The sequence below is a fragment of the Vanacampus margaritifer genome, chromosome 17, assembly GCF_051991255.1.
Source record: "Vanacampus margaritifer isolate UIUO_Vmar chromosome 17, RoL_Vmar_1.0, whole genome shotgun sequence".
Taxonomy (NCBI): domain Eukaryota; kingdom Metazoa; phylum Chordata; class Actinopteri; order Syngnathiformes; family Syngnathidae; genus Vanacampus; species Vanacampus margaritifer.
Window position 1 is genome coordinate 12,471,732 of NC_135448.1, and position 25,756 is coordinate 12,497,487.

At 40.5% G+C, this 25,756-nt stretch overlaps 3 protein-coding genes and 1 long non-coding RNA gene across 8 annotated transcripts in view; 3 read left to right on the forward strand and 1 right to left on the reverse strand.

Moving 5' to 3' along the window:
• The window catches only part of znf704 (zinc finger protein 704), a 28,803-nt gene extending 24,298 nt beyond the window's left edge, over positions 1 to 4,505 (forward strand). The window contains exons 4-9 of the mRNA XM_077549012.1: positions 190 to 458; positions 1,014 to 1,114; positions 1,195 to 1,474; positions 1,550 to 1,681; positions 1,885 to 1,976; positions 2,048 to 4,505. Coding sequence (XP_077405138.1) covers positions 190 to 458; positions 1,014 to 1,114; positions 1,195 to 1,474; positions 1,550 to 1,681; positions 1,885 to 1,976; positions 2,048 to 2,162 — 989 coding nt within the window. The 3' untranslated portion in view covers positions 2,163 to 4,505. The remainder of the gene's footprint in view (positions 1 to 189; positions 459 to 1,013; positions 1,115 to 1,194; positions 1,475 to 1,549; positions 1,682 to 1,884; positions 1,977 to 2,047) is intronic.
• Positions 4,506 to 9,830: 5,325 nt separating this feature from the next.
• Positions 9,831 to 13,859, forward strand: LOC144037487 (class I histocompatibility antigen, F10 alpha chain-like). The gene is made up of 8 exons (XM_077549014.1): positions 9,831 to 9,991; positions 10,951 to 11,217; positions 11,358 to 11,636; positions 12,601 to 12,900; positions 12,977 to 13,084; positions 13,168 to 13,185; positions 13,278 to 13,396; positions 13,477 to 13,859. The coding sequence occupies exons 1-7, from the start codon at positions 9,928 to 9,930 to the stop codon at positions 13,385 to 13,387; spliced, it is 1,146 nt and encodes a 381-aa protein (XP_077405140.1). The 5' UTR covers positions 9,831 to 9,927; the 3' UTR covers positions 13,388 to 13,396; positions 13,477 to 13,859.
• Positions 13,860 to 14,175: 316 nt separating this feature from the next.
• LOC144037579 (uncharacterized) lies at positions 14,176 to 25,643 on the forward strand. The gene is made up of 3 exons (XR_013288970.1): positions 14,176 to 14,363; positions 20,236 to 20,472; positions 25,517 to 25,643. It is a non-coding gene; the product is annotated as an uncharacterized LOC144037579 (long non-coding RNA).
• Positions 15,594 to 24,064, reverse strand: tpd52 (tumor protein D52). 5 transcript variants are annotated; one of them, XM_077549151.1, is made up of 8 exons: positions 23,854 to 24,064; positions 21,089 to 21,552; positions 20,215 to 20,342; positions 19,537 to 19,685; positions 17,991 to 18,092; positions 17,216 to 17,257; positions 16,247 to 16,295; positions 15,594 to 16,180 (listed from the first exon to the last, which is right to left on the reverse strand). In XM_077549151.1, the coding sequence occupies exons 2-8, from the start codon at positions 21,210 to 21,212 to the stop codon at positions 16,073 to 16,075; spliced, it is 702 nt and encodes a 233-aa protein (XP_077405277.1). In that variant the 5' UTR covers positions 21,213 to 21,552; positions 23,854 to 24,064; the 3' UTR covers positions 15,594 to 16,072. The 5 variants fall into 5 exon arrangements, with proteins under 5 accessions (XP_077405277.1, XP_077405278.1, XP_077405279.1 ...); XM_077549152.1 differs by lacking the exon at positions 17,216 to 17,257 and having other exon boundaries at positions 23,854 to 24,061; XM_077549153.1 differs by lacking the exon at positions 21,089 to 21,552 and having other exon boundaries at positions 23,854 to 24,058.
• Positions 25,644 to 25,756: the final 113 nt, after the last annotated feature.

Sequence of the window (25,756 nt, forward strand, 5' to 3'; positions counted from 1 at the left end):
GCAGTCTCAATAGGCGCCGGAGTAAACTGTGTGTGTGACGTCCTATGGCGTATTGTAAACAATGTCTCTGTGCAGTATTATCTTGTGTTATGTTAGTCTTAATTGCCATTCTGGTAAACTCCACAGTGCTGTGTTGCTAATAATCAATTCAGCAGCGCATAAAAATTTTGTTTCCCCCCCCCCTCTCAGAGGCTCTGAGCGGCTCTTGGAAAGAGAACGGCTCTGTGGGTCCTTTCACCCCGTCCAGCAACAGCTCGTCGGGCGGTTACTGGAGCTGGTCGGCGCCCAGCGACCAGTCTAACCCGTCCACACCGTCGCCGCCCCTCTCGGCCGACAGCTTCAAGCCCTTCCGAGTGCCCGGCGGGGGACCCCCCAATACGGGGCCCGAGGACCCCAGCCTGGAGGAGACGGACGGCAGCAGCCTGCTCTTTGACGAGCCCATACCACGCAAGCGCAAGGTGGGCGCACAATGGGGGATTAGTTAGCCATGTTAGCAGCACAGCATGCTAATGACAATACTATGCTAGCTAGCTAATAATTTAAGTTAAGCAGATGAAACAGTCAACTTATTTGACAAGGTTCACTGTTTCACAGCTAATGAAAATGCTAAGATAATCAGCTAAAAAAAAAAAGAGTAAACAACTCTGATTTACTTGTTTATTTTATAATGTTTGGCTACGTGACCTAGTTAGCCATATTAGCTAGTACGAATCCAAGCAGCAATGCTAAGCTAACCAGCCAAAAGAGTAAACAGTTTCCTGAAGAAAACATTTTGAGTTTTAAGTTGTAAAAATCTTGGCCTTGAAGACTCTTTGCGAATGTTCTGTAAACAAGTTATCCTGCTTGTCTGTTAGCCTTACATAAGGCTAAGGACAATGCAAAGCTAACCAGCTAAAAGAGCACTAGACTAAACAAGTTACCAAAGTCTCATTGACAAGTTTCATCTTTTAAAAATGTGCTTTGCTAGTGTTAGCTTCGCCACCTAGCTAACTGTACTACATTGTTCCATGCAGAACTCCATGAAGGTGATGTTCAAGTGCCTGTGGAAGAACTGCGGCAAAGTCTTGAGCACCGCCGCCGGCATCCAGAGGCACATCCGCACCATCCACCTTGGGTACGTACAGTAGCCACTTCCTGTTTGCTGAGCTCATTTCCTGTATTCTTACTCCCTGTGTTGTTACTTCCGGCTTGCAGGCGCAACTGCGACTCGGACTGCAGCGACGGTGAGGAAGACTTCTACTACACGGAGATCAAGCTCAACACGGACGCGGTGGCCGAAGGCCTAAGCAGTCTGTCGCCCGTGTCGCCCTCCGTCCTGACCCCGCCTCCGCTGCCGGACGCCCACGGGGCCGCGCCCCTTCCCCTACCCCCGCTGCCGCCCTGCACCAAGGAGCCACACTCTGGCAGTGCCACGCCGCTCAGCCGCTCTGCGCCCAGCGCGCTCTACCTCATCCATGCCGACCACGCCTACCAGGTGAGAACACCCCAAAACAGAACCCCGCCCTTTTATTTGCCCCCGGGCTTCAACTTTGTGACCCCCCACATTCAGGCCACGGCCCCAGTGTCCATCCCGTCGAACGGCGCCGCCAACCCGGCGGCCTCCTACAGCTTCACGCCCACCAACGGTTCAGGATTCAGCATCTCATGGCAGTCGCCGCCTGTCACCTTCACTGGCGGCACGGTCAGGAAACACACACAAACAGCGACATGCACGCACAAACAACAGACACACACAAATTCCTACAGACACACTTGTACACTAACACTTACAGATACACATATACACACTCGGACTCATTTCAGCAACCACGCACACAACAGTATTCAAATTTGCTGACTTGTGTTTTCATTTTTTGTTTGTTTGCGCGTGTGCGCCCCCTGCAGGTGTCTCCCAGTAAGAGTCAGGGCTTCACAGAGCAGCGTTCCCAAACCATCGCCGTCCTCTCGTCGCCACCCAGAGCCACGGCCGCCCTCAGGTACCCACTGCGGCACTTTCTCTGCTCAAAAAAAAATAAAAAATCTCACGAGTAATCTTTTTTGGTTGCAGTCGCAAAGTGCGCGGCGAAGGCAAGAAGTGCCGCAAAGTGTATGGGATGGAGAACCGCGACATGTGGTGCACCGCCTGCCGCTGGAAGAAGGCCTGCCAGAGATTCACCGACTAGATGGACGTCGGAGCCGCCGAGATGTCCTGCATGCCTTCTGTCTTCGGATCAAAACCGCAACAGTCCATCAAGCTTCGGCTCCGGCCCCAACACCGACATCCCTCCATTCCAGCAGGTGGCGCCGACGTTCCCATTATTCCCACGTTTTGGGAAAGTGCAGCTAAAAAACTGTGTGAGGAAAACACAACACATTTCTGACGGGTTTGTTTGTTTTTGTTTATTTGTTGTTTTCTATGTTTTGTAAAGTTTTTAAACGAAACGTCCCAGCAAAGGAGAAAAAACTACTAAACTGCAGTTTTTGTTGGAATATGATCCAAAAGAAGAAAAAAACTCTTTGCTAGCAGTTTTGAGCATGGAGGAACATCGTGATTTATGTTTTTTCTCATAAGGATTTTTTTCCGAGAAGATCTGACAACGCGTCCTGCTCGTTTGTATTGTGAGGTTGTTGTTTTTTTTCCAACAGAACGTCACGGTGAAGAGAAGAAATGGCCAAAAATTTGAGAACTTAATTGCTAAAATTTTGCAGGAAAGTTAACACGGAGTCTTTATCTTTACATATTTGTAAAGTTTGACTTTTTTAAAAGGAACATTCGAAAACGACCAACTATTGTTTTGATTCAAACTTTTTAGCGAGCGTTTTGAGGGAAAGTAGGGAACAAAATGGAGGAACATCATGACATCTTCCTCGTCTTCATCTCTTATTTTACATCTTGGACATTTTGTAATGTTCAGCTTTTTGAAACTGAACTTTTGCTTTGTCAGAAATTTTCCAAAAGGACAAACAAACTTCTCCGCTAGCATGTTAAGGAAAAGCCGCGAACAACATGTCATTGTCATCTTTTTCTTATTTCTTGTTTTTTTTTTCCCCCCCGACCAACTTTGCAAGAACTTTTCTCGCCAGCATCACGTCCTCCTTTTTAAACTCGACCAAAAAACATCCTGAAAGAGCTGACAGGAAATATACAACAATGAAACATTCTGAAGAAAATTCGGGGCACAGCGTGAATTATCAACACGTACTGTTTTACGTTTCTAACCAATTTTTGAGAACGTACGTTCATCGCCAGCCTGGCATCCTTCTTGTACGTTGTGTAATGATCCAAAAGAGAAAAAAAAGTTCTCCGCAAGCATTTTAATGAAAACGTCGAGAACCACCCGGAGGAGCATCGTGAGGTTTTCATTGTCGTTATCGTTTGTTTGACATTTTTAACCATTTTCCCGTCACCAGCATCGTATCCTGTTTCTTTTGAAAAGTTCCGCTTTTTTCAGACGGAATGTTCAAGCGAAGAAACTTTTGAAATAAGACCAGCTTTTCATCAAACTCCACAAGAGTTCGAAGGAAACGTCGAGGAAGAACATCATGAAATGGTCTTTTTTTTTTAAAAATTCCTTTTTATTTTTTACAGTTTTCAGACAACATTCATTTATTGCTCCCAAGGGAACATTTGCACAACAAACTTGGACAGTCGGACCTGGATGTTTCACCTTTTGTTTGTTTTATCAGGTATAGAGTTAAGTGGAAAAAAAGCATCAGCTCATTTCAGACTTTTTTTTGTTGTTAATTTCATGTGAAGATTGCAACCAAAAGCTTGTTGCTGTTTTTTTGTTAGCATTTTGTTACGGTGCCATGTTTACTCGTGTTGATTTTTTTTTTTTTTGTTCCTACGATGAAGCCAAGAACAGCCGACAAAAACATGTAAAGATAAAAACTTCTTCAAAAGAAAGAAAAACAAAATACCCCTGCCCTCCTCCGTAAAATGGTTCTTTTGTTGTTTTTGTTGTTGACGCATTTTGATGCTAACAACGGAGGAGGACCTCAAACCAAAAGCGAGGCACTTAAACGCGTCGACACTTGGTAAATCTTTGTTAGCGCCTTAACGTTTTTCCCGTTTTATGAATATATGAAGATGGAACAAACGGGAAAAAGTTTGAAAGTTTTGTAGCTAGGTGGAAAAAGCACTTAACTGACAAGGTCACTGTTTTAGTTTTTTTGTAATCGTGAAATGCGCGCCCGTTATATGGATTATATTGTGCTTTTTCTTTTTCATTGTCACTAGTTGATGGGAAAACAACGTAAAGCCCAGAAAAAGTTTACAGATTTTTTTTTCTTTCTTTTTTTTTTTTTGCGCCGTTACTAATACTGATGGATTTATTTCCCACACCTTTTAATCCTGTTTTTGCTATTTTTTGTTTATGAACGCTACACCACAAAACTGTTGCTAACATGTAAGTATTTGCCGCATGGTTTGCTTGTTTACGACCTCCTTAAACACGAGCTGTCCGATGTTTCCATTGGACGCTGGCCTTGAACGTCGCTTCCGCTAAATAAAAATAGTAAAAATCGTTGTGCTTCTTCCGTGCAATTCAGTCAAACATTAGCCGCTGTTTTGCGAAACATCTATATATCAACAAATACAAATGAAATGTTATTTGTTGATTTTGATGCTTTCCATATGTATACCGTATCCTTATTTTACTTTTTTCATGCTCTTGCTAGCTTTTTTTTTTTTATGTCTCGAAGGATGCCCCGGTAATTCGTGGGCTGAAACCGGACCACGGTGCTACGTTAGCCGCTAACACGCTAGCGGCTCAAATCCAATTCAGATTATATTCCCAAACTTGGACTGCATAAAAACAACAACTGGACACCATTTTGTTAAGATGGAGGTGCTATTCCCGCCATTGGCTACCATCTTGTATGAATTGTTGTTGCTGTAGAAGATGAAAAATAAGTTCATAGCATTCAGACGGAGGTTATAAATAAATTTAAAAATGTAATCGCTAGTTTGTTTGTTAACTAGCTCACAGGGTTACGCAAAAACTACCTGATTTTTACAAAATCTTGCGGTCGGGTGGTGTATATTTCTGGGGTGAAGCACTTTCATTATGGTGTGCGTCCAAACCTACACATATACTATATAATTTTTTATTTTTACATTTGTTTATGTTTTTTCTTTTACGATTTTCCTGGGACTCCGCGAACACTTCTTGCATGCTATTCTTTTTCTTTTTCTTTTCAAGCAATTTAAATGTCGCTCATGCTAGCTAAACACAATCGAAATCTCAAGAACTAGCACGTAAAGAGGATGTGTTTTAAAGAAAATTAGGCCATGCCTGATTCAGCTCACAATTACGCTAAAACTACCTAACAGAATTTGCTACGCGATCTGGGAAAAAAAAAAAAGGTGTGCATGCAAGAATTTTTCGTTGGCTATCATTTTCGTTATGAATTTTAGTGGACTTGGGATAAGTTTGTTCGAATGTTATTGTTAAGCATTATTTTTTTCAGCTAGCTTCGACTTTCATGGTTGTTTCCAGAAAATGAGGGTGTTGAGGATTAAAAAGGTTATTTTGACCATCAATGAGGAATTATCAAACTAGCATAGTAGTCAATGAACATTTTACCCGCTTAGCCAAACCTGCTAAGTTGAATGCTAATACCGTAATACAAAACTGCGTCTAGTATGTTGACAGTTTGATAAGCTTGGTGACAAGTGGTCACGCTTGTTAGCCAATATGCTAAACAGTGCAGCTAAGATAAGCTAATGTGTGTCATTGTATTGTTGTATGGAGGAGTTTTGATTTTCTGAATTCAGATTAACTTAAAGCATGGAACCAGATCATGATCTAAATTCAGAATTTGATCCGGGATAATATTGTTTACATATTTGAATCAAATTAGGTGTGAACCTTCATACCTGATCATGGTCCAAATCCATTTTCTAACACATGCATGAGTTCAGAAATTCACAATTTCAATTCAGTTTGGTTCAGTTTCACCCAAATTTCAAATTGATTAGCTTTTGGATCTGCATCAATAGTTTAAATTAGGATCACTCATGGAACAAGAACATGTAAACACAAAATCCTGTTTTTAACCTGTCAGAATCCATTTTCTCAACAAGTTGAGACCAATTGTGGAAATAAAAATTTGGATCATAATCTGGAAACATTTGAATCTGGATCCACTTTTACCACAACATGAGTTGTGAAAGAAATTGATTTATTTTCTAATATTGAAATAGCTTTGAAGAAATAGTGAAATCCAATGTGTCACTTTTGAAGTGGATCCAGATTCAAAATCATTTTCTAACAACATAAGTAAAAATGACCAAATTTAACGCCCTGCTGTGACATTTAACAATTAAGCCAGCTACTAATTGTAATCTAGTTCCTGAACTTTAATCAATTTTGTGATCAAATTTTGTGTCGAATTTGATAAGCACTTCTAATTTCAGATTTTTGCTTCTATAATTTGGTAAATTTGTAATCCCGCATTCATTCATCGTAGTATACAACAGTAAATTGGAGGTTTACGATATTGTCTCCATGGCAACCACATTGACAGACAGCACGGGGGCGGGGCTTGTGGCCATTCCCCTTTTAATTGTAAAGTAATGTTAGCGATTTTAGCAAAGATAAATTTCGGATTTCCGAATGTGCCTTGATTGAACTTCCGGAGCGAACGTCTCCGGAAAACGGTGGGAATGTTTCCAGGTTGTTTTTTTCTAATTCACATCTGATTTTGGTTTCCCCTTCTTGACAAGGGCTTGTACATAATTCTGACGTCTGACGTGCAATTTTTTTTCCCTTGGAATTGTTGGAAAAATCACAGAAAGCCTCACAGCAAGTCAAACAGCCAATCAGATCGTCCGTTTTAATGCACAGCCGTGGAGGACGATAACGCCGTAATGTCGGATGTTTTTCGTGATTAAAAAATAATAATTTGCAGCTTGTGAATATGCAACCCGGACGATCTTATTGGCCAACTCTACAATCACGACCTCAAGAATTCAACACACACGTGGTGTAAATACGCTAACAATATAGATTCTTTTATAACAACTGCCTATCTCGCATGTGCATGCTAACGCGCTGAAATGAGTTAAAAGACGTTGTGATATGTCGTGCGTGTTTCGGATTTGGGAGCAAAAAGTGTCACTCCACCTTCTTTGTAAAATGTTTGCCACAAAAGAATCTTATCATTTATGCCCAAATCACTTTCGCACAGTTGCTAATATAACAAGAAATAGCTTATTTCCCCCCCAGCCAAACAATAGCTTAGCTTAGCATAGCATAACAATGTTTTTTGTTCATCTATTGGTAGGTAAGACGTAAACTTCAATATGACACCAAATCTTCTATTTCCTTTTTTTAAAGCAATCATTAGAAAATGTTATGCTAGTTTGTTTTAGCTTAGCATATATATAATTATTTTGTTGTTATTTTGGTAAACTATAAACTTGAACATATATCCAAATTTTCAGCTTCCATCTTTTAAAACCATTTGGTAACATGATGCTACCATAGGTTAGCTTAGCATAACCTAGATATTGACATTATTTTATTCATTTTTGGAAAGACATTAAGTTTAGCATTTACCAAATCTTCTCCCCTTTACATTGCTATCTTTTTCCGTCCTTCAAAATAATCATTAGCGAACATAATGCTAGCAAGGGTTAGCTTAGCATAGCATAGACAGAGTCATTATTTTTATTTATCAAACCTCTTTGTAACATTTTGATGATGAGTTTGTGTCAAAAACTAAAACTTGGTGGTGGTAAACCTTAGGCTTCCGGCAAAAGACTCCAGTCGCCTTTTTAACTATACAAAAAAAATCAACGTAATCATAACAAATTCTTCTTTGTAGCTCTTTCTTTAGGTGGCGTCAAATCAGACTAAAGTTTAGCGATTGTTTTTAACGCGCCAGTGTCATATCTCGGCAAAAAAATCAATTAAATTAGGCTGGCTATGTTAGCGTTAAATTTACATTAAAAAAAATTTGAGTCGTTTTTAAATTTGATATTGTTTTTTTTTAAGTTAGGTTATGAGCTAAGCTATACTACCGTTTTAAAAAAATAATAATAATAAATCAAATCATACATAAATTCACAAATAAAATTGTTAACACTAGCATAGATCATCCAAAGGCTCTTTTTCCTCATTTTTTATTTATCTATTTTTATTAAATTTTTTTCGCATTTGGACCACAAGAGCATGACCACTAGAATGAATTAAAAATTTTATTACTATGTCAAAAATGTTCACAAAACTTTACAGGCGTTCAGAGTCAAAACAATGCTAACGAAGCTAACACATTGCTTTTCTTGATTTGTTGTTATGAACCGCTCCACTTAAAGCACTTGCAATATGAACAAAAAAATGTATATATATCAAAGTATATATGATGTAGCTCAAATAGTACTCTATTGCACCCAGGTTTCTTTTTTTTTGTTTTATCATAATCAAATTAAATATAAAGATGAATTCCTAAACACTGACTGTTAATTCCTGTCATGCTTTAATTGTGTTTTCTTTTCTTTTTTTAAATATAGATAAATGCTATTCTCGCTGTATAACTGTGTTTACTGACACTCGCGTTGATTCTGGTGCTGTTGTTGCTGTTTGTACCTTTTTTTTTTTATTCATGTGACGTCACAACTGTGGGGATTTTAACGAAATTAAAAAGTTTTGTTTCTTTGCTGGCAGCTGTTAAGTGGTGTCACCGACGTGTGCGTGCGCGCGCGCGCGTGCGTGTGTCTTGACAACTCTGCACACTTAAAACATGTTTAGTCACCGCTTCCTGGAAATAGACCACACCTGCTTGCAAATTGTTGTCATTATTACCAATATTGCCCCATGTAGTAAATAGACCAGGTCACAGTTGTTAATTTGTCGTTATTTTAATGTCACTGCCTCCAGGAACTAGACGGGACCACAGTTAATCTGCTGTCATTGTTTTCAAAGTGTCTCCAAGAAATGACTTTAACTGAATGTTCATCCTACTGACTATCAATCACATCAGAATCGTATATAGTGAGAGTTTGGCCAACTCTGTTTCTGCAGGGTAACAAGATGGCGTCCGTATGTCATGTGACAAGCATTTGACCAATCACAATGTGATGAGGAGTTTTTGTCTGGGATCCTCTTAGTAAGGAAGTTAGCTTGAGGGTTTCACCCCTAGATGGCGCCCTTTCTCCATCTTACTGCAAGCATTCCCACGTTTCAAGTCAAGCTACCTGATGACCTCATTCCTTTCTCATCCTGTTAACCATTTCAACATCCGGGGGTCCTTCTCAACATTTCTCACATACACCAATTCTACAGCTAGTGTTTACACCCTTCAAGTGCCCTAATTAGGTCACATAATCATGCATGTTACCCAACAATGACTACATCTTGTCTGCTTCCGGTATACAGTATATCATAGAAGTGTGTGTTTCTAGTGTGTGCCCCGCCCCCCAGTGTGTGTTGCTAGTGTGTGCCCCGCCCCCCAGTAGCACTGATGAAAAAAATGCTGTCCCCCTCTCGCATTGACGTTGACCCCCCTCCCTGATGTAGTTGCTGAAAGTCAGCATTTGCACAGCTTGAATGCGAATCCGAGCTGTTGTTCTTGCTGGCGTGGCGTCAAGGAATTTTGCGTCTCACGCCAGGAAACTTGAACTTGACCACTTTCGCTTTCAAGCGTTCCGACGCGTCCGATAAACAGTTTATTATTCAAAGCTCAGCTTGACAAAATGAAATTAAATTTGCGAAGTTTTATTACTTTTGCTTCAACACATCTTAAACGTTTATTCATTGTATTGTTCCTGTCCAAAGTGAAATGCTTACGTACAGAATGTTGTGTGTTTCTTGGCCTGACGCCACCCGATCTGTGGTCACGTGATTTCCCCGAAATCGAAATATAGCCTCTTCCTTGTTGCCTTCACCGTATTTGAGCGGCGTCTTCTAGTTTGCTTTGACGCGGGACCGAAAGGAGCAAAAGATGTGGAAGATGAACTTGTTGGGATTGTTTGTGGTGGTTGTGCAAATCCACAGCGTGACGCCTGGTAAGTGCACAAGTTGACTCTCCCAATTTTTCACGTCTTAGTTGAAGGAAGCAACACTTGAACTGCAAACTGAAATATGCAAAAGATGTCATCTAGTGATGAAGTAAACTGTAAAGGAGATAAATAGCAAACGTGTTCGACAAGTGTATTCATATTGTAACTTGTTGACTGGCAAAATAGAAGTCATAATTCATGAATTTCGTCATGAATTAATTTTAACAATCATTCGCTTAATTTAAATGAACGCAAAAAACTAAATATGTTTAGTGTCGTAAATGTTTCGTAGAAAAAATGTTAATTTAACAATGATATATATATATATATATATATAATTTCAAATATGGACGGTCCCAAGATTTGTGGACAGCAAACAAACAAAATGTTTTTGTTTTCGCTTTGACAGATTCGTTTTGGAATATTTCATCAACAGAATTAATCTCCTCTTGAATATACTTAACTTAAATACTGTATAATAAATGAAAAAAAATGTAGTATGAACGAAAAAACATTTCGAATAAACAAAATGTATATATATATTGTGTTGTATAAGCAAATTAAAAAAAATACTTTTCATGGAAAAATGACTGTAAATAATAATAAAAAAAACATGATGAATAAAAAAGCTTTCATAGAAAACTAAAAATCATACCAAAACAAAAAAATATATATAATTAATGGAAAATAGAATAAAATTAACGGTAAAGTAACACAGGCGAGAAACGAGGGAACACTGTACATACAAAATAGCAATGTCTGTGTAATAAAGGATTAATAAGCAAACTTATTAAGGAAGTGTTTGTTTGGTTTGTGTGTAAGAATGAGCTGAAATCAATCAATGTATTGAAATGAATGCAAAAGACAAATATGTGTTTTAACAACAATAAAAACAATTATTTCCTCAAAAAGATGTCAATCGTTTGGACGTCAAACAAACAAAATGTTTTTGTTTTCTCTTTCAGTGGTTCACACGCTCAAATATTTCGAAACTGCGTCCTCTCACATTCCAAACTTGCCATCGTACTTTTATGTTGGTTATGTTGACGGCGTTGAGATCTCTCGTTACGACAGCAAGAGCAGGAAAGCAAAAGCCAAACAGGACTGGATGAACAAAATCACCGACGAGGATCCGCACTACTGGGAGAGACAGACACAGATCGGTATTAATAGTGAGCAGGTCAACAAAGTCAACATTGAAATTGTGAGAGAGCGCTTCAACCAAACTGGAGGTTTGTTTACATTCAACTTTCTAACAACAAAAACATTTCATGTGTGAATACTTTTTGCTTTAACTATTCACACTCACACATTCTCAAGTCGGATGTGCAGAAGTAAGGTTGCTTTGTGTGTGTGTTTGTGTGTGTGTCAGGTGTTCACATGGTCCAGTGGATGTCTGGCTGCGAATGGGACGACGAGACTGACGAGGTTTACGGTTGGCGACACCTCAGTTACGACGGCGAAGACTTCATCTCGTTTGACTTGTCGACACTGAGATGGATCGCAGTTAAGCCGCAAGCTGTCGTCACCAAACACAAGTGGGACCAAGACGACGTCTGGAATCAACTCAGGAAGCATTATTTCTCTGAGATTTGTCCTTCTTACTTGAAGAAGTATGTGAGCTATGGGAGGGACTTCCTGATGAGAACAGGTACCAGCACGCCCCCTGGAGGAGCACGGCTGACATGGCAACATGCACTCTCGCCTTGCCCCTCTCACACATTCTCCATTTTCCTCACCTCGTATGCTCTCTTTTTCCTCTTACTAATTTCATCATCTTGCACTCCAACTTTCCTTATTTTCACACATTCTCTCCATCTTTCCATCACACGTTTTCTCTCACGCTTCAAATCCACATTTTGTCCTGTCGCACATTCTGGCCATTTTTTTTTCTGCTCTCACAGTTTATATCCATCTTTCTCTCTCACTCATGCTCTCCATCTTTGGTCTTCACACACATTCTTTTCATTCATTATCCTCTCACTTTCCCTCCATCTTGTGCCCTTTTTGTCTTTTGCCATCTCTCCATTTTTCTGCACCTCATGCTCTCTAAAATGTCCCTTGTTACACATTATCTTCATTCCTCTCACACACATCTCTATGTACTTAATATATTTGCACATTCTAATCATCCTTTCTACTTTTAATGATTTCCCCTCTCACACTTTTCTCTATCTTTTGTCCTCTCACAAATTGTGGCTATATTTCTTCCTCTCACATATTCCCTGTCATCTTTCTGAGTTCACACTTGCTCTCTGTGGTTTCTCCTCTTCAACTTGTTCTCCATCTGTCATCCACTCACTTTCTTCCCATCTTCTGCCTCTTTCCTCTACGGTCCTCTCACACGACTCTCCAAGTTTCTCCTCTCTCAAATTCTTTCTGTCATTCTCTCACTTTCTGTCTTCTCTTCATCTTTTGCTCTTTCCTTCTTTGGTCCTCTCATACATTCACTTTAACTGTCATCCTCTCATGCTTGTTCTCCATCTTTGGTCCTCACACACATCATCTATATTTTTCTCCTCTCACACATCCACTCCATCTTCCACTTTCCCCCCACCTTTCATTCTTTCCTTCTTTGATCCTCTCACACATTTTCTCCATCCCTTGCCCGGAAGAGCTGCCGGTGGTGTCGCTGCTGCAGAAGACGCCTTCGTCGCCGATCACGTGCCACGCCAGCGGTTTCTACCCGGCGGACTCCGTCCTGTTTTGGAGGAAGGACGGCGAGGAGCTCCACGAGGACGTGGAGATGGGAGAGCTCCTCCCCAACCACGACGGAACCTTCCAGACGACGGCCCACCTGAAAGCGGAGCTGCCGGCCGACGCGGAGGGCCGCTACGAATGCGTCTTCCAGCTGGCCGGCGTCGAGGACGACATGGTCACCAAGCTGGACAGAAGAAGCATCCTGACTAACCATGGTGACGCACGCACGCACGCACGCACACGTGATCCTTGCGTGTCATTCACACGTCTTCCTTCTCACGTCTGGTCAAGAGGAAGACGCCACTAAGGTGACGCTGGCCGTTGTTGTCCCCTTGGCGCTCCTCGCTCTGCTGGCGCCGCTGCTCGTGCTCCTCGTCAAGCGTCACAAAAGCCCACCAGGTGAGGGACGCAAATGTTGGCCTGCCTGCCGGCAACATTCGGGTTCACAAGTCGCAACTTTCTTCCTCTTTTCTTCCTTGCAGCCAACTACGCTCCAGCTTGTAAGTCAAACATCTTCGCAGTCCTGTCCAGGTCCGATGTCCACCTTTGCGAAAAAACGCTCCACATCTCTCGCTATCTTTGCGTCCCGCAGCTGCTGACGCTTCCGAGCCCGAGCCGGCCTCAAAGTCCGTTTCCGAGCCTGATGCCGAACCTGCTTCCGAGTCGGCTCCTGAGGCCCATTCCGGGACCAGTTCCTCGTGACGTCACACGGTGAGTGAGCTGACACGGACTCCGCGTGTTCTTGGACTCTGGATTCATGTCCACCATTTTTTGTGCTCGTCTTCGTGCAGGTGTCGGGACACGACAGAGACGTCTCCATCCAAGTGCTTAGATTTGAAAACAGAGAATTTTGATTCGTTTTGGAGATTTATTTGAGTTCCACAGGTTGCTTTCTTCTTTCTGTCCGTTTGATTTATATGAAATCGTCAGTCACATGGTGAGAAGGATTTCTTCTTTTTTGGTATCAAGCAGTTGAATAGCAATAATAGATTTATATCACATTTTTCGATTGTGGGTTTGCCTCCTCTATCATCCTTACTTAGATTCTTCCAGAATTTCTTTCACTTCAACAGTCAGCAGTTAATTGGTACATTTATCACAATGTTGTTGTTTGCGCTTATTTGACCTCGTGATGTCAATATTGGACCAATAAAAGGATGATGAATCAAAAAAAAAGCAAAATGTAAGTATGTTTTATTCTGAGTTTGCTCAAGTTTCTGGAAGCTCCTCCTGCCCACCGAGCGCCAGCCTCTTCTTCTCACCTACAGGACGTAGGACATTCTTAACTAACGCTTCCTTTTCACCTGGTCTCCTGCTAGCTACCTTTCTCATAAGTATCATGTCAAGAAACTCCCTCAATGTTCTTATTATCCTGACATTCAAACCCCCTTCAGCACTAGTAGAGAGAGAGAGAAAAAATCCTAGAACCGTGCCTGACCTCATTTAATAATTAGGTCGACGCCTGCGTGAGTCTGATGACGTCACAGACAGAAGACGCTTCCTCTTTGGAGAGTGTCGACCCTCACCTGGTCCGTTTGCATATTTATTTTTAACGGAATATTAAATAATTTCAAGTGGCGATCATAGCGTGAGAGAAAATCTCGAAAAATGTGTGTGATGTCTGAGAAGTGACAAACTCCGCCCATTTTCTCGCAAGCAAGACATGCGGCGTCATCAGGTAAGCCTGCAGATGACTTTTTGCCTCACGCACAACTTTTTAGTAAGCGATTTGGAAGCAGCACGTGTGTGGCTTGTTTCACTTGCAGCTTTCAAAAGACTTTGGGAAAATGATGACGTTTGCTTTTGACAACTTAAAGTCTATCTGGTAACGGTCGGGGGCTTGTTGCGAAAAGAACTGGCTGCCGTGGCTGTACGTATGTAAAGTAAAAAATAAATAAATAAAAGACCATGCTTGACTCTGAAGGCCGAGAAAGACGCGAGCTCCGGTGTCGGTCCAGGTCGTATCGGGGTCGCCTAATTAGCACGTCACGCTACAGGATTGGCTAGAAATTATCCAATTGACGACAAACATTGGAAAGAAAATTTGAAAGCTGTAATTTAAATGACAAAATGTACGGGATGAAATCGAAAAAACGTAAGTAAACCTAAGAATACAAAAAGCAAGATATATTGAATAAATAATAAAATAGATTGAATAAATGATAAATACACAAATGAATTGCCTGAGATGTGACAAATATTGTCAGTTTAGATTGCTAATGTGGTTCTATTATCATTAAGACTATTTTTGTGATGTATTGTGATTTCTGAACTGCAAAAAAAAAAAGAAACCAAACACGTCTGAATCACGCATTTCGTTAGCGCTGCGGTACTGACGTCATCGGCAAGCTCGACGGCGCTTCAATCTTTTATTTCTTTCTTTCTTTCTTAAATCTTCAAGTCGCCTGCTTTTATATTCTTAGGTTTATTTACGTTTTGACAATTGCAGTCCATACATTTTGTTGTTGACATCTTTAACATTTTCTTTCCAATGTTTTGACGTCAACCGGATTTTTTTCCGCAAATAACTTTATTGATCAATTGTAAATGATAATGCCCTGCCAATCCTGTACCGTGACGCCATCGGCAGGCGACCCCGATACAATCTGGCAGCTCGATCCTATCTGGTACCATTTCCGGTTCAGTTTGTGTGCAATTTTTGTTCTCTGCCCCCTTCTGGTGTTCAAATCGTGAACTGCAACTATGATGCATTTTCTTAAAATCCCCAAATCAACTACATTTTGATTATCGTACGTTTTGTTTACATTATAGATAGAAACTTTATTATTTTTTTTCCTTTTTTTAAAAAAAATTCTGAACAATTCAAGTAACTAATTTATGTGAATATTTTTTATACATTATAATTTAAGTTTTAGATTTCTACTTTGAAGTTCATTAAAAACAACTGTTGAGCACTTTAATAATTCTTTATTTCTTTTCAACAAAATTCATAACAAAGCGAGACATATTAAAAAATATTTTTAAGCGCACTGAGGAAAGAGTGTATTTTATTTTGAAAGTCAGGCAGTGTCATTGTCAAACAAGAAGTCTTTATATTTTTACAGTGTATAGTTAGTAACATAGCAACCTGAACCAACAGTTTTCCAATGTTCATCTTTGCTTCACGACCTTGACTTGACGTGTGTGCGCGTGTGTGTTAAACTATGATAAATAAAGCTGATTTGGCCCCGAAAATGACATAACTATTATGTTATGATGATGAAACTAAAGCGTGTTATTAAGGTGAGTGGTGGTGTGCTGCAAAAAAAAAAAAAGCGATGAAGAGGCTGCGCAGTTCTCATGAAGTCAGTTTGCTGACACCTTTAAATACTTGTTGAGGGCTGACAATGTGGGAGGTTCAAAGGTCAAGGGTTGGGGGTCAGAAGGTCAGTGCAAGGGTGTGTCTAGGGTGGTGGGCGTGTCCTGGTGCTGAGCCTCGGCGTCGGGAACGATCATCTGCTCGCCGGCGTCCATCTCCGACGGACTCATCTTGTTCTGAAACAGAAATTAGAACTTTAGACTCACACATCACTGCCTACTGAAAGTTGGAGTTTTTTTTACCTTCCATGTACCCACTTTCTCCTCAAATGACTTGAATGTGGGAGCATTCCTGAAAATAAATTAATAAAGATATTCAGTGATTGTAGCCTGAATTAAGTAGAATTTTGCTATACAAAATAATAATAATAAAGTGACTTTTTTGTGTAAAAGAGAACTACATACGAATAAAATAAACATTACATTAAAATAATAATTTAAAAAGATCACTTAATTCTAGAATTTTTATGACAAAAAATTGTGCAGCTATTTTTGGACAATTTAAAACAATTCTTTTTTTTTTCTGACAATTCTGACATATTTTGGTGTAAAAGTTAGAAATTAAAGTGAAATGCCACCAAATTTACAATTAAAACAATTTTTTTTTAAAAATAAGATAAATGACCATTTTAGCACTTTATGAAAAAAACATTTGCGCAGCCATTCTTTGTAGATATTATTTTCCAAATACAAATCTCTCAACTCAACTATTTATAGAGCACTTTAAAACAACCACCGCTGCATACAGTCTTTAAAATCTTAAACAAACACAAAAAAAGTTGCTTAAAATATTAGCATATACCGTATGTTAGCATGTCATTTTAGGCAGCGCAGTTTTTTGTAAAACTTCTACAAAAGCACACGTGAATTAATGTGTGTGTGTGTGTAAACCCAACGAGAAACTCACTTTTTAAAAAACAAATACATTTGTGAAATGTGGTATACAATTTTAACATTATCCTTTGAAAATAAATATATGGTTGACGCTGAACACGTTACAATGTCACAACCAATTTCACCTTGAAAAAAAAGAAAAGTTCAAATCCTGACCAAAAAGTAATTTTTTTTTTGTACAATTTTCTACTAAATAGCATAAATTGTGATCTTTTTCTGATATAGTCAAACTTTTTCTAAAGTAACATACATGCATGACAATCTCAAATGAAAACTAATGCAAACTGTGCAGCAGACATAAGATGGCGTCCTTCTTACCTCATGACAGGCATGCTAGCTGAGTGCTGCAAAGAGCGCTTGCTAGTCCGCAGCGTTAACAGGGAGGGTGGGGGGTTGATTAGCGGTCATTTCAGAATGGTAGTCGGCACACTTTTACTACACGCACACACACATCCTGCTACATCCTATTAAGACTGAGTGAATGTGTTGATCCTTTTGCGTTTTCCTCAGGGGAGGGGTCATCGCAAATAACCCCCCCTAATATGTATCCACCACAAAGTACACACAAGAACAAAAAAATACATCAAAAAGCACACACATGCACTACCCCCCCCCCCCCGCCGCATGAGGTTGCATTTCAGAGTAATCATCAGCTTTGAGGAGGCCGCTAATCTTGTTTGCGGCTCGCTAATCCACGTAGGAAGGATGACAGTGGAGAAGTTGGATTAGCGTTCTCGCATGGGGGGGGGGGTTGTCAAGGGGAGGAGGGGGGTGGGTCTCCAGTCTCGGGGTTAGCGGGTTCCGATTGTTGGATTAAGCCGGAAACAATTAGCGAGAGTCGTAGCGGTTTGCTTTAATGGGTAACGACTAATCGAGGTCATCCCGCTAATTAATAGATGTCGCGCCTCGATTAGTCGCTGGCCGCTCAAGACAAATAAGCCCCTCCCTCCATTCGGTGCCTCCCTTTTAACATCAAGAAATAAGAAAAAAGAGTTAGGATCTCAATTTATAGATGTAGTCGTTAAAGGATCACGCCAACTCTCACGTGGTCAAAACTCGGTTAAAGCTTGTGTCCGTCCGTCCGTCCGCTCACCTGACATCTTCCATCTTGCGGTTGATGGCCAAGCTCATGTTGGAGAAGGCCGCCGTGGCCTTCAGGCTCGCGTGGGACAGAGTCTCTGATGTCCTCTTGTACCTGGCAAGGGCGAGAGAAAAAACAAACAAAAAAAAAAGGTCATGTTTTCATTTTCAAATGGCTCCAAGCGCCAGACGCACAGACGGACGCTCATTTCCTGTGGCGGGCAACACGCAGGAAGTTGGATCAAAAGTCAAGTATTGGATATGCTGCTTGCGACGCTACGAGAATTTTTTCAAACTTTGGACACATGCACTCGCAATGGTCGGGCTGTGTAGTCAGTTGGTTTAGTCTAGCCTAGTTAGTCGGTTATCATTTGATGTGTTGGTCAGTCAGTCTAGTTAATTACTAGTTACTGGTCCATCAGTCAGTCGGGTAGGTGGTAGGATTACATATAAGCAACCAACTAAAGCTTGGTTAGTGAGGCAGCTAGTAGGATTATGCAAAAGAAATAGTTTCGGTGGTCTGTCGGTTAGTTAGTAAAACGACGTGAAAGGTACCACATAATTTTGTGAACTGTTAGTTAGTTTTGTCAGTCTGTCGGTTGTTCCGTAAATCGAGTTTGTTGGCATATAACTTAGTTGGTTGGTCATTTAGTCAGTAAATAGAGCTAGATGGTTAGTCAAGTTAGCAGTGTAGTTACGTATTGGTTAAAATTTGGTTGTTTGCACAGTCTAGTTGGTGGGTATTCAGTTTAGTTGTTTAGTTAGTCTCAGATAGTTGGTCATCTGTCGGCAGATTAGTCATTGAGTCAGTAGGTAGGCAACTTATTTAGGTGGCAGTGTAATTGGTTGGTCAGATGTTCAATCAGTCTAGGTTATTGGTCAGATTAATTGGTTGGTTGGTCAGATGGTTAGTAAAACGATGTGAAAGGTACCACATAATTTTGTGAACTGTTTGGTCAGTCTGTTGGTTGTTCGGCAAGTCTAGTTTGTTGGCATATGACTTTGTTGGTCGGTCATTTAGTCAGTACATATAGCTAGCTGGTTAGTCAAGTTAGTTGGCAGTGTAGTTTAGTATTGGTTAAAAATTTGTTGTTTGCACCGTCTAGTTAGTGAGTATTAAGTTTAGTTAAGTCAGTCTAGCTCGTCTGAGTTAGTTGGTCCTCTGTCAGCAGTTTAGTTGGTGAGTCAGTCGAGTGAGTCGGTAGGTAAGCAATTTATTCAGGTGGCAGTGTAATTAGTTGGTCAGACGTTCAGTCAGTCTAGGTTATTGGTCAGATTAATTGGTTGGTTGGTCAGATGGTCTAGTTAGTCTCAGTGATCAGTTAGTTGGTGACCATCTGCAACATCCGACGGATGGAGCTGTGGTGAATACAAGTTCCCTGCATTATAAAATGTGAATTCATGCTGACTGGTGGCATTAGTCGGCCTTGGTGGAGGTCTGAGTGTCATTGCTTGTTGGTTATTTTATTTTTTAGAACAACCTGTTTTTACGCCAGGGTCTGATTTAGGTGAACCGAAAAAGAAGTGTTCGTCAAGAGGAAGTGCAGGACGGGACGTACGCCGATGAGGTGGTGACCTCCTGCCAGGTTTTGGTGAAGTTCTGCTTGAGCTCGTTAAGGGGCGTCACCCCCAACTTCCTCTTGATGTCGGCCAGCTGTCTCTCCTTCACCGCCAGAACCTGAGACAGCGTCTGGATCTCATCCTCCACCTGCGTGCACACGGTTAGCTTTGACTAGCTCGTCTTCTGGGTGCCCTTGCATAATTATTATTTTTTTAAATAACAGAATCAGAGTGAGTCGTGTTGCATCACACAGTAATTGCAGTAAATCTGAAATTGTAATTTCAGTGAGGTTTTTGAATTGAGGTTGTTTTCCATTTGTGCAGTTCCAGCACCCTCTGGTGGTTAGTTGATTAGCACAGTTTAATTTTAATTAGGCATGTTTTGGCGACATATGCTTAAGACCCACCCACCATGTAACACATTAAATGTTATTAGTGATTGTAGGTCATTTATGTGTATTAAGGTTAATGTTGTTTAATTATAATATCAGCTAATTAGCACTGTCTAAACAAGACATTTAAAGTAAAATGACTGGTCAAGACTTTTGTCACCTCTGTTATGTAAAAATCACAATATTTTGCTTTTTCAAATATGGTGAGTTTTAATACTATATACTATAATTTAGTTTGGATATCATGACATCCCCACTTAGCAGTAGCATTAAATGACGGCTAACCCTCAACAACTCCACTTGCAGCTCCTGGCGTTCCTCCTCCGTCATGGCGGGCATGGGCGCCGCGGGTCCGACGCTCATCGCCGCGTCCTGCCCCACCTCGGCCACCGGATCCTGATGCTGCTGCGAGCCTGTAAGGTCAACAAATATACATTGTGGTGGGAAATGTGGCCCACAGGTGGCGCTTGAGTGCTGTCCTGCTGGGCATCGACCAGGCTAATGGAAGCGTAGCATTAATGGTGCTAACAATGCCGTCTGATGGTGAGTTCAAGCACACACACGAGCACGAGCACACACTTTGATGGCTATGGGAGCAGCAATGCATCAATAATACAAAGAGCCTTCGACATGAACAAATCTCCACTCCATCAAAATGAGGAGTGGCGAGAAGACAACTAGACGTGCGCAAAAGTATTGGGACACTCAGACAGGAAGTCTTTTCACAGAGCAGTCAATGACGAGTTCCATAAGCAAAAAGACAAAAAATAATAATCGAATTGTACTGTAATTGGAGTTAATGACTTTGCATTGTAATTGGTGGTGATTCACATTGTAGTCATATTGGATCGTAATCAATCGTATTTTATCATATCACAATTGGAGTGACTGGTTTCGCAATAGGAGTCGATAGTTTTGTGGCACAATCAAGCCACAGTTAAATATTATTGCATCATTTTCTTTGTGAACTGCATTATTGTTTCAATCAAATTATCTCACATTAATCGAATTGTATCGTAATCAGAGTGAATGGTATTAGATCAGAATTATAGTGAATCATCTTGTCATTAGGTCTTTAGATTTCTTTTCTTTTAATTAGTATTGTGACCGTTTCGTATCGTAGGTAGAACAAACTGATACGTCGCATTCCGCCGTTTACCTCTACTGGGAAGCGTCGGCGAGCCAGACGGCGTGTCGCTGAAGGCGGGCGCCAGGTAGAGGTAGCTGGCGTTGACGCCTTGCTCGAAGTCGAAAGGTGAGCAGTACTCCTCCGGGGCCTCCATGTTGTCCCGCGACTCCTATTCGAGCCGGGGACGATCGCGTGCATGTGACCGGCGCGTTCCTATTCCGCATCAAGAACGTCGTCCTTTTGCGCTCGTCAGACCGTGCGGGGTTCGGCGCTATCGCGTGACCCTTCTTCTCACCCTCCATCTACTCTGTGTGTCATCCATCCATCCATCCATCCCTCCATCCTGGAGATCTCGTTCATGCGTCACGTGAGCAAAGTGAAAAGCGTAATCTGCCGTGTCCCAGATTACAGCCCGACTGGCGTTAATCCGGGCCGGGGCCTGTCCGTCCATCGTGGGGGCGGGCTCGGGGGGGCTAGTCAGCCGGAATGGACGCCTGAGGAGTTGCAGTGGGAATTGCGTGTGCTTAAAGTGAACATGAATGTGTGTGTGAGGCGTCTCGAGTAATATGACAAAATGCTCTCCAAGAGGAAGAGTGTAGGAATATTGATTATTTTTTAGAATTGATTTGTTTACATTTGTGTGACAGTTAAAAATGTTAAAATGAAAAAAAAAAAAAAACGGTCGGTTTTGCTTTTTTATATATTTTTAACACTTTAATAGCAATTAATGTTTTTACCATGGTGTGACAATTTACAATTTAAAATTTCTTACATGTTAATTTTGTTTATGTAATTACGTTTTGTCATGCATTCATCTTCCAAATGGGTGGGCACTGGGGCAGATTGATTTTTTATTTTTTTTATTTATTTTTAGCAGTCAACAGCATCAAATGCTTATAAATTACTTTTATTTCAGAACAATTCAGTTTTTTAGAATTGTATATACACCGTTCAAAATGATCAAAATACTTCAAAATCATCACCTCTACAGTTATTAGTGGCGCTTTTATGACAACGACTGGAGTACTTTTATTTTACTTGTATTTCTTTCGCATTGAAACCGGACACTGTTGGTTACGTGCACTTCTACCAAATGGGAACAAGCGTCTGTTTGAGCGGCCTGATGGGTCGCAGCATCAAATCAATTAGCGTAATATTTGCCGCATAGCATGTCACATGATGGGCCCGAAAACCAAAATCATGGGACAAGGAGGTGGGGGTGTGGGCGCCCAACTGTAACTCACTCATGTCCTATGAGAAGTGGCTGTGGGGTCCCATGGACAAGCAGGGGGATATTTTTGGTCCCATGTTTAAAAACAAAAACAAAAGAACCGGTCAAAGTGAAAGTGCGCTAGTCTCTCTGGTGGAAATCAAATCACGACCGCTGCTTATGATCAATCGCATCCGGAGGATGCTAAGAGGGGGGAAAAACAACGCTGGCCGGCTTCATTTCCATTCCGAGACTGGAGGGGAAGTCTGTTGCCATGACGACAAAGCGCCTATAAAAGGAAGAATGTACACTAAAGGCCCGATAATGTTGGGAGAGAGTAACCATTACCTTCAAATGGAAGATAATTCATCGAAATATCTGCTTGCATTGCAGCAGAATTTACATTTGCATACATTTTGCTTCAAAAAGACGTTCATAACTTATTTTTGAAGTTTTGTTTCCCCTCTAAAGGTCCATTATTTACTATTATGAGCATTTGTACAGTTTCAGCTTTTTATAGCACATAGCCTGAGCCGTGATTTTTTTTTTTTTTAAGTGTTCCCATGGAGCCAACACACAAAACTATGTTTCACAATACAGAATACACAAAACGTGCATTAAGTAACAGTGCTCTAAACACAAAAAACACCACATGCACTGCAGTATTATGTTAAATACTCCACAGATAATGTGCTAAAACACAAGCAACACTATGTACGGGCTACTAGAAAACTAAATTGACACAAAATGTGCTGAAACATTAAATACTCAAAATACCGCATAGTAAAATAAAAAAGAAAATCCTCAAAATACAGTGTACCGTGAGACAAAATACGTAACATACAATGTACATAAACATGTACTCTATTTATAGTACTAAAATACAAATCACTGCACATTCCGCGTACAAAAACACTTAAACTTCTCTGTACAGTCTACTCTAATACTAGATGCTCCCTACACAATGTATTAAAACACCATAAGTTTAATAAGACATAATATATTCAAACATAGTGTACAACTTTCTGTAAACAAACACAAAATAGTCATCATGCAGTGAACTAACAGACAAAATAAAAACAAAATGTACTAAAATACTCAACATACGTAGACTAAAAAACAAAATCCTCGTCATAGTTTGTCGTATTATACGACAAAATGCATTTCTCACACTTGTGCTCACTTCACTTCCTGTTTTTTTTTTTCTACAGACATGCGCACTTTAAGCCCGATTGGCCGCTCAAAGAATATACACATAGTCAAGAAACACATCTAAAAATTAAATAAAAAAAAAACATAACCGCGGTGTACACGTGCTGTTTTAAAACTGTTAGACTTTTTTCAATGATACGTTGTGCTAATTATGAGTTCCTCGTTCACAAACTGACACGTCTACTTCCGCGTTAAGTTTTTCTGGGGCATTTAGAATGAATGTCGTTTTGTCAAGTTTGACGCGTTAAATTGGGGAGCAAACCGAGATAGTTCGCTTGCGTTAAGCTTAAGTTTCGGGTCTTCTTCTTCGTTGTTTGTTTTAAAGCGACAACAACCCAAAACGTGAGCGAGACATTCCAAAGAAGTGAATTACCTTTGTCGTTGTCGTCCATTAATGCGTCTGAGCGTGGATTCTGTGGTGGTGGAGAAAAGATGCAGTTAGGTTCAGCCACGACACACGCTTTTAGGGCGTTGAAACTGAAGCTGAAGCCTTCTCCTTTCTTCCTCGTCGTTTACTTGTTCTTCTTCTCCTCTTCCTGGTCTCTGCCTTCTTGTCGCTGACTGGCTGCCATTCTCGGCGTGGGGGGCGGGACCTGCTACTATGACATCAGCACGTACAAGTGTAAACAGAGGCGAGCACGTGGGTGTCAAATCGACGCTGTCAACACTGCGCATGCTCTATAAGCAAGCCATTTCGGCTGACGTGTTTCTGTCAAAAACAACGCCGGAATTCTTAATTAAGCGTTTAATGGGTTGATAAGTTCGTGAATGTAACAATGAAGGTACATAAAAAACAAACCTGGGTGTTCCACACGTTTAAATATATTCAAATTAAAAGAAAATACACGTTTTTTTGTTAATGCTTCCACGGTGTCCTTGAGTAAGACACCTATAAAAAAAAAAATTGTTAGGGAATATAAAATACAAGTTATGAAACCAAGTTTATTCATATGTAAAGCATATTATAAAAAGTGACACTGATTAGTTTTTTTTAATGAGTAAATAAAATAATGCTGTCTGGTTGAAATGTATTATGATCAATGCTGAGCCATTAATGTTATACATGGACTGTGTATTTTAAATAAGACATAGAAAAACGACAGAAGTGCTCTAAATAAATGCAGTATGTCCACAAAGTCTCTGTATGGTTTTTCGTTTAGCTATACTTAACCATTTTAAAAATAATAATTATTTGCTTTTGTGATCAATTGTGAGGAGGCTTTTTCTATGTAATATACAGTGGAACCTCCATAGCATAACAATTAACATTTGTAACTGTCCTAAAGAGAAGCTAAACACTGCATAATATATCTCAAAATTACTTACAGATATGGGGCATTGAAAATGTTTTTGTTGTTGTTGTTTTTTTTTAAAGACTAAGATGTTATTTGGCAAGCTTCTCTGCACAGTTTTTATGCTAGTCTTTTACCATTAAGTATTCAGTGACAAGCTAATTACGCACTACTTTCCTGCTAGGCTGTATGTTCCACTTCCTGCTGTATGGTTACCATCACACATTGTGCTTATATAATTTATACATTTAATTAAACAAGCACAAAATATTTTTAATTTGAGTGGTAAGCCAACAATGTGGCAGCAATGCATGTGCAAGGCGTGCCTGGCTGCAGGCCTGCCAGTTAGCCATTAGCCTATGGTAGTGTGACACATCCCCAACCAGCCACCTTAATGTTATCTAAGGCCGGGTTATGCCCCCGCTGCTGTTCACACGCTGCCTGCAAAGCCCTTAATTGGACGCCAGTGAAACTTTACACCCGGCTATGCAAACTATCACGAATGCACAAAGCAGGGCGCGCGCACACACACACATAAACAGAGAGGGAGGTTCTCATGAATGACTGCTTCTTGCCAGGCCTGCATATAACTGCAAGGAAGCTGAAGTGGACATTCTGTACTGTTCACTGTACGAGACAACAACACTGTGGGATGGATGCTTACTGTGCCTGTACCGGTACTCTATTGTCTTGTTCATAAACTTCAATAAAACTAAAACCACAACAAACTACTTTATATCACAGGTCTTGCAAGGAGTGGGCAGTGGACCTGCCATATTGTTCAGGACAACAACATTGGGGGACGGATGCCTGCTGTAACTGCACTATATTATTGACGTGTTCACAGTTTTCAATAAAGATTAAAAACAGGATAATATTGTATGTCAAGTTACAGGTTGCACACAATTGCTGATGTTGAGTCAGTTAAAGAAAAGTTGCTGCACCTTGTCACAGTTATGTTTACAAAAAAACAAATGAAAGCTT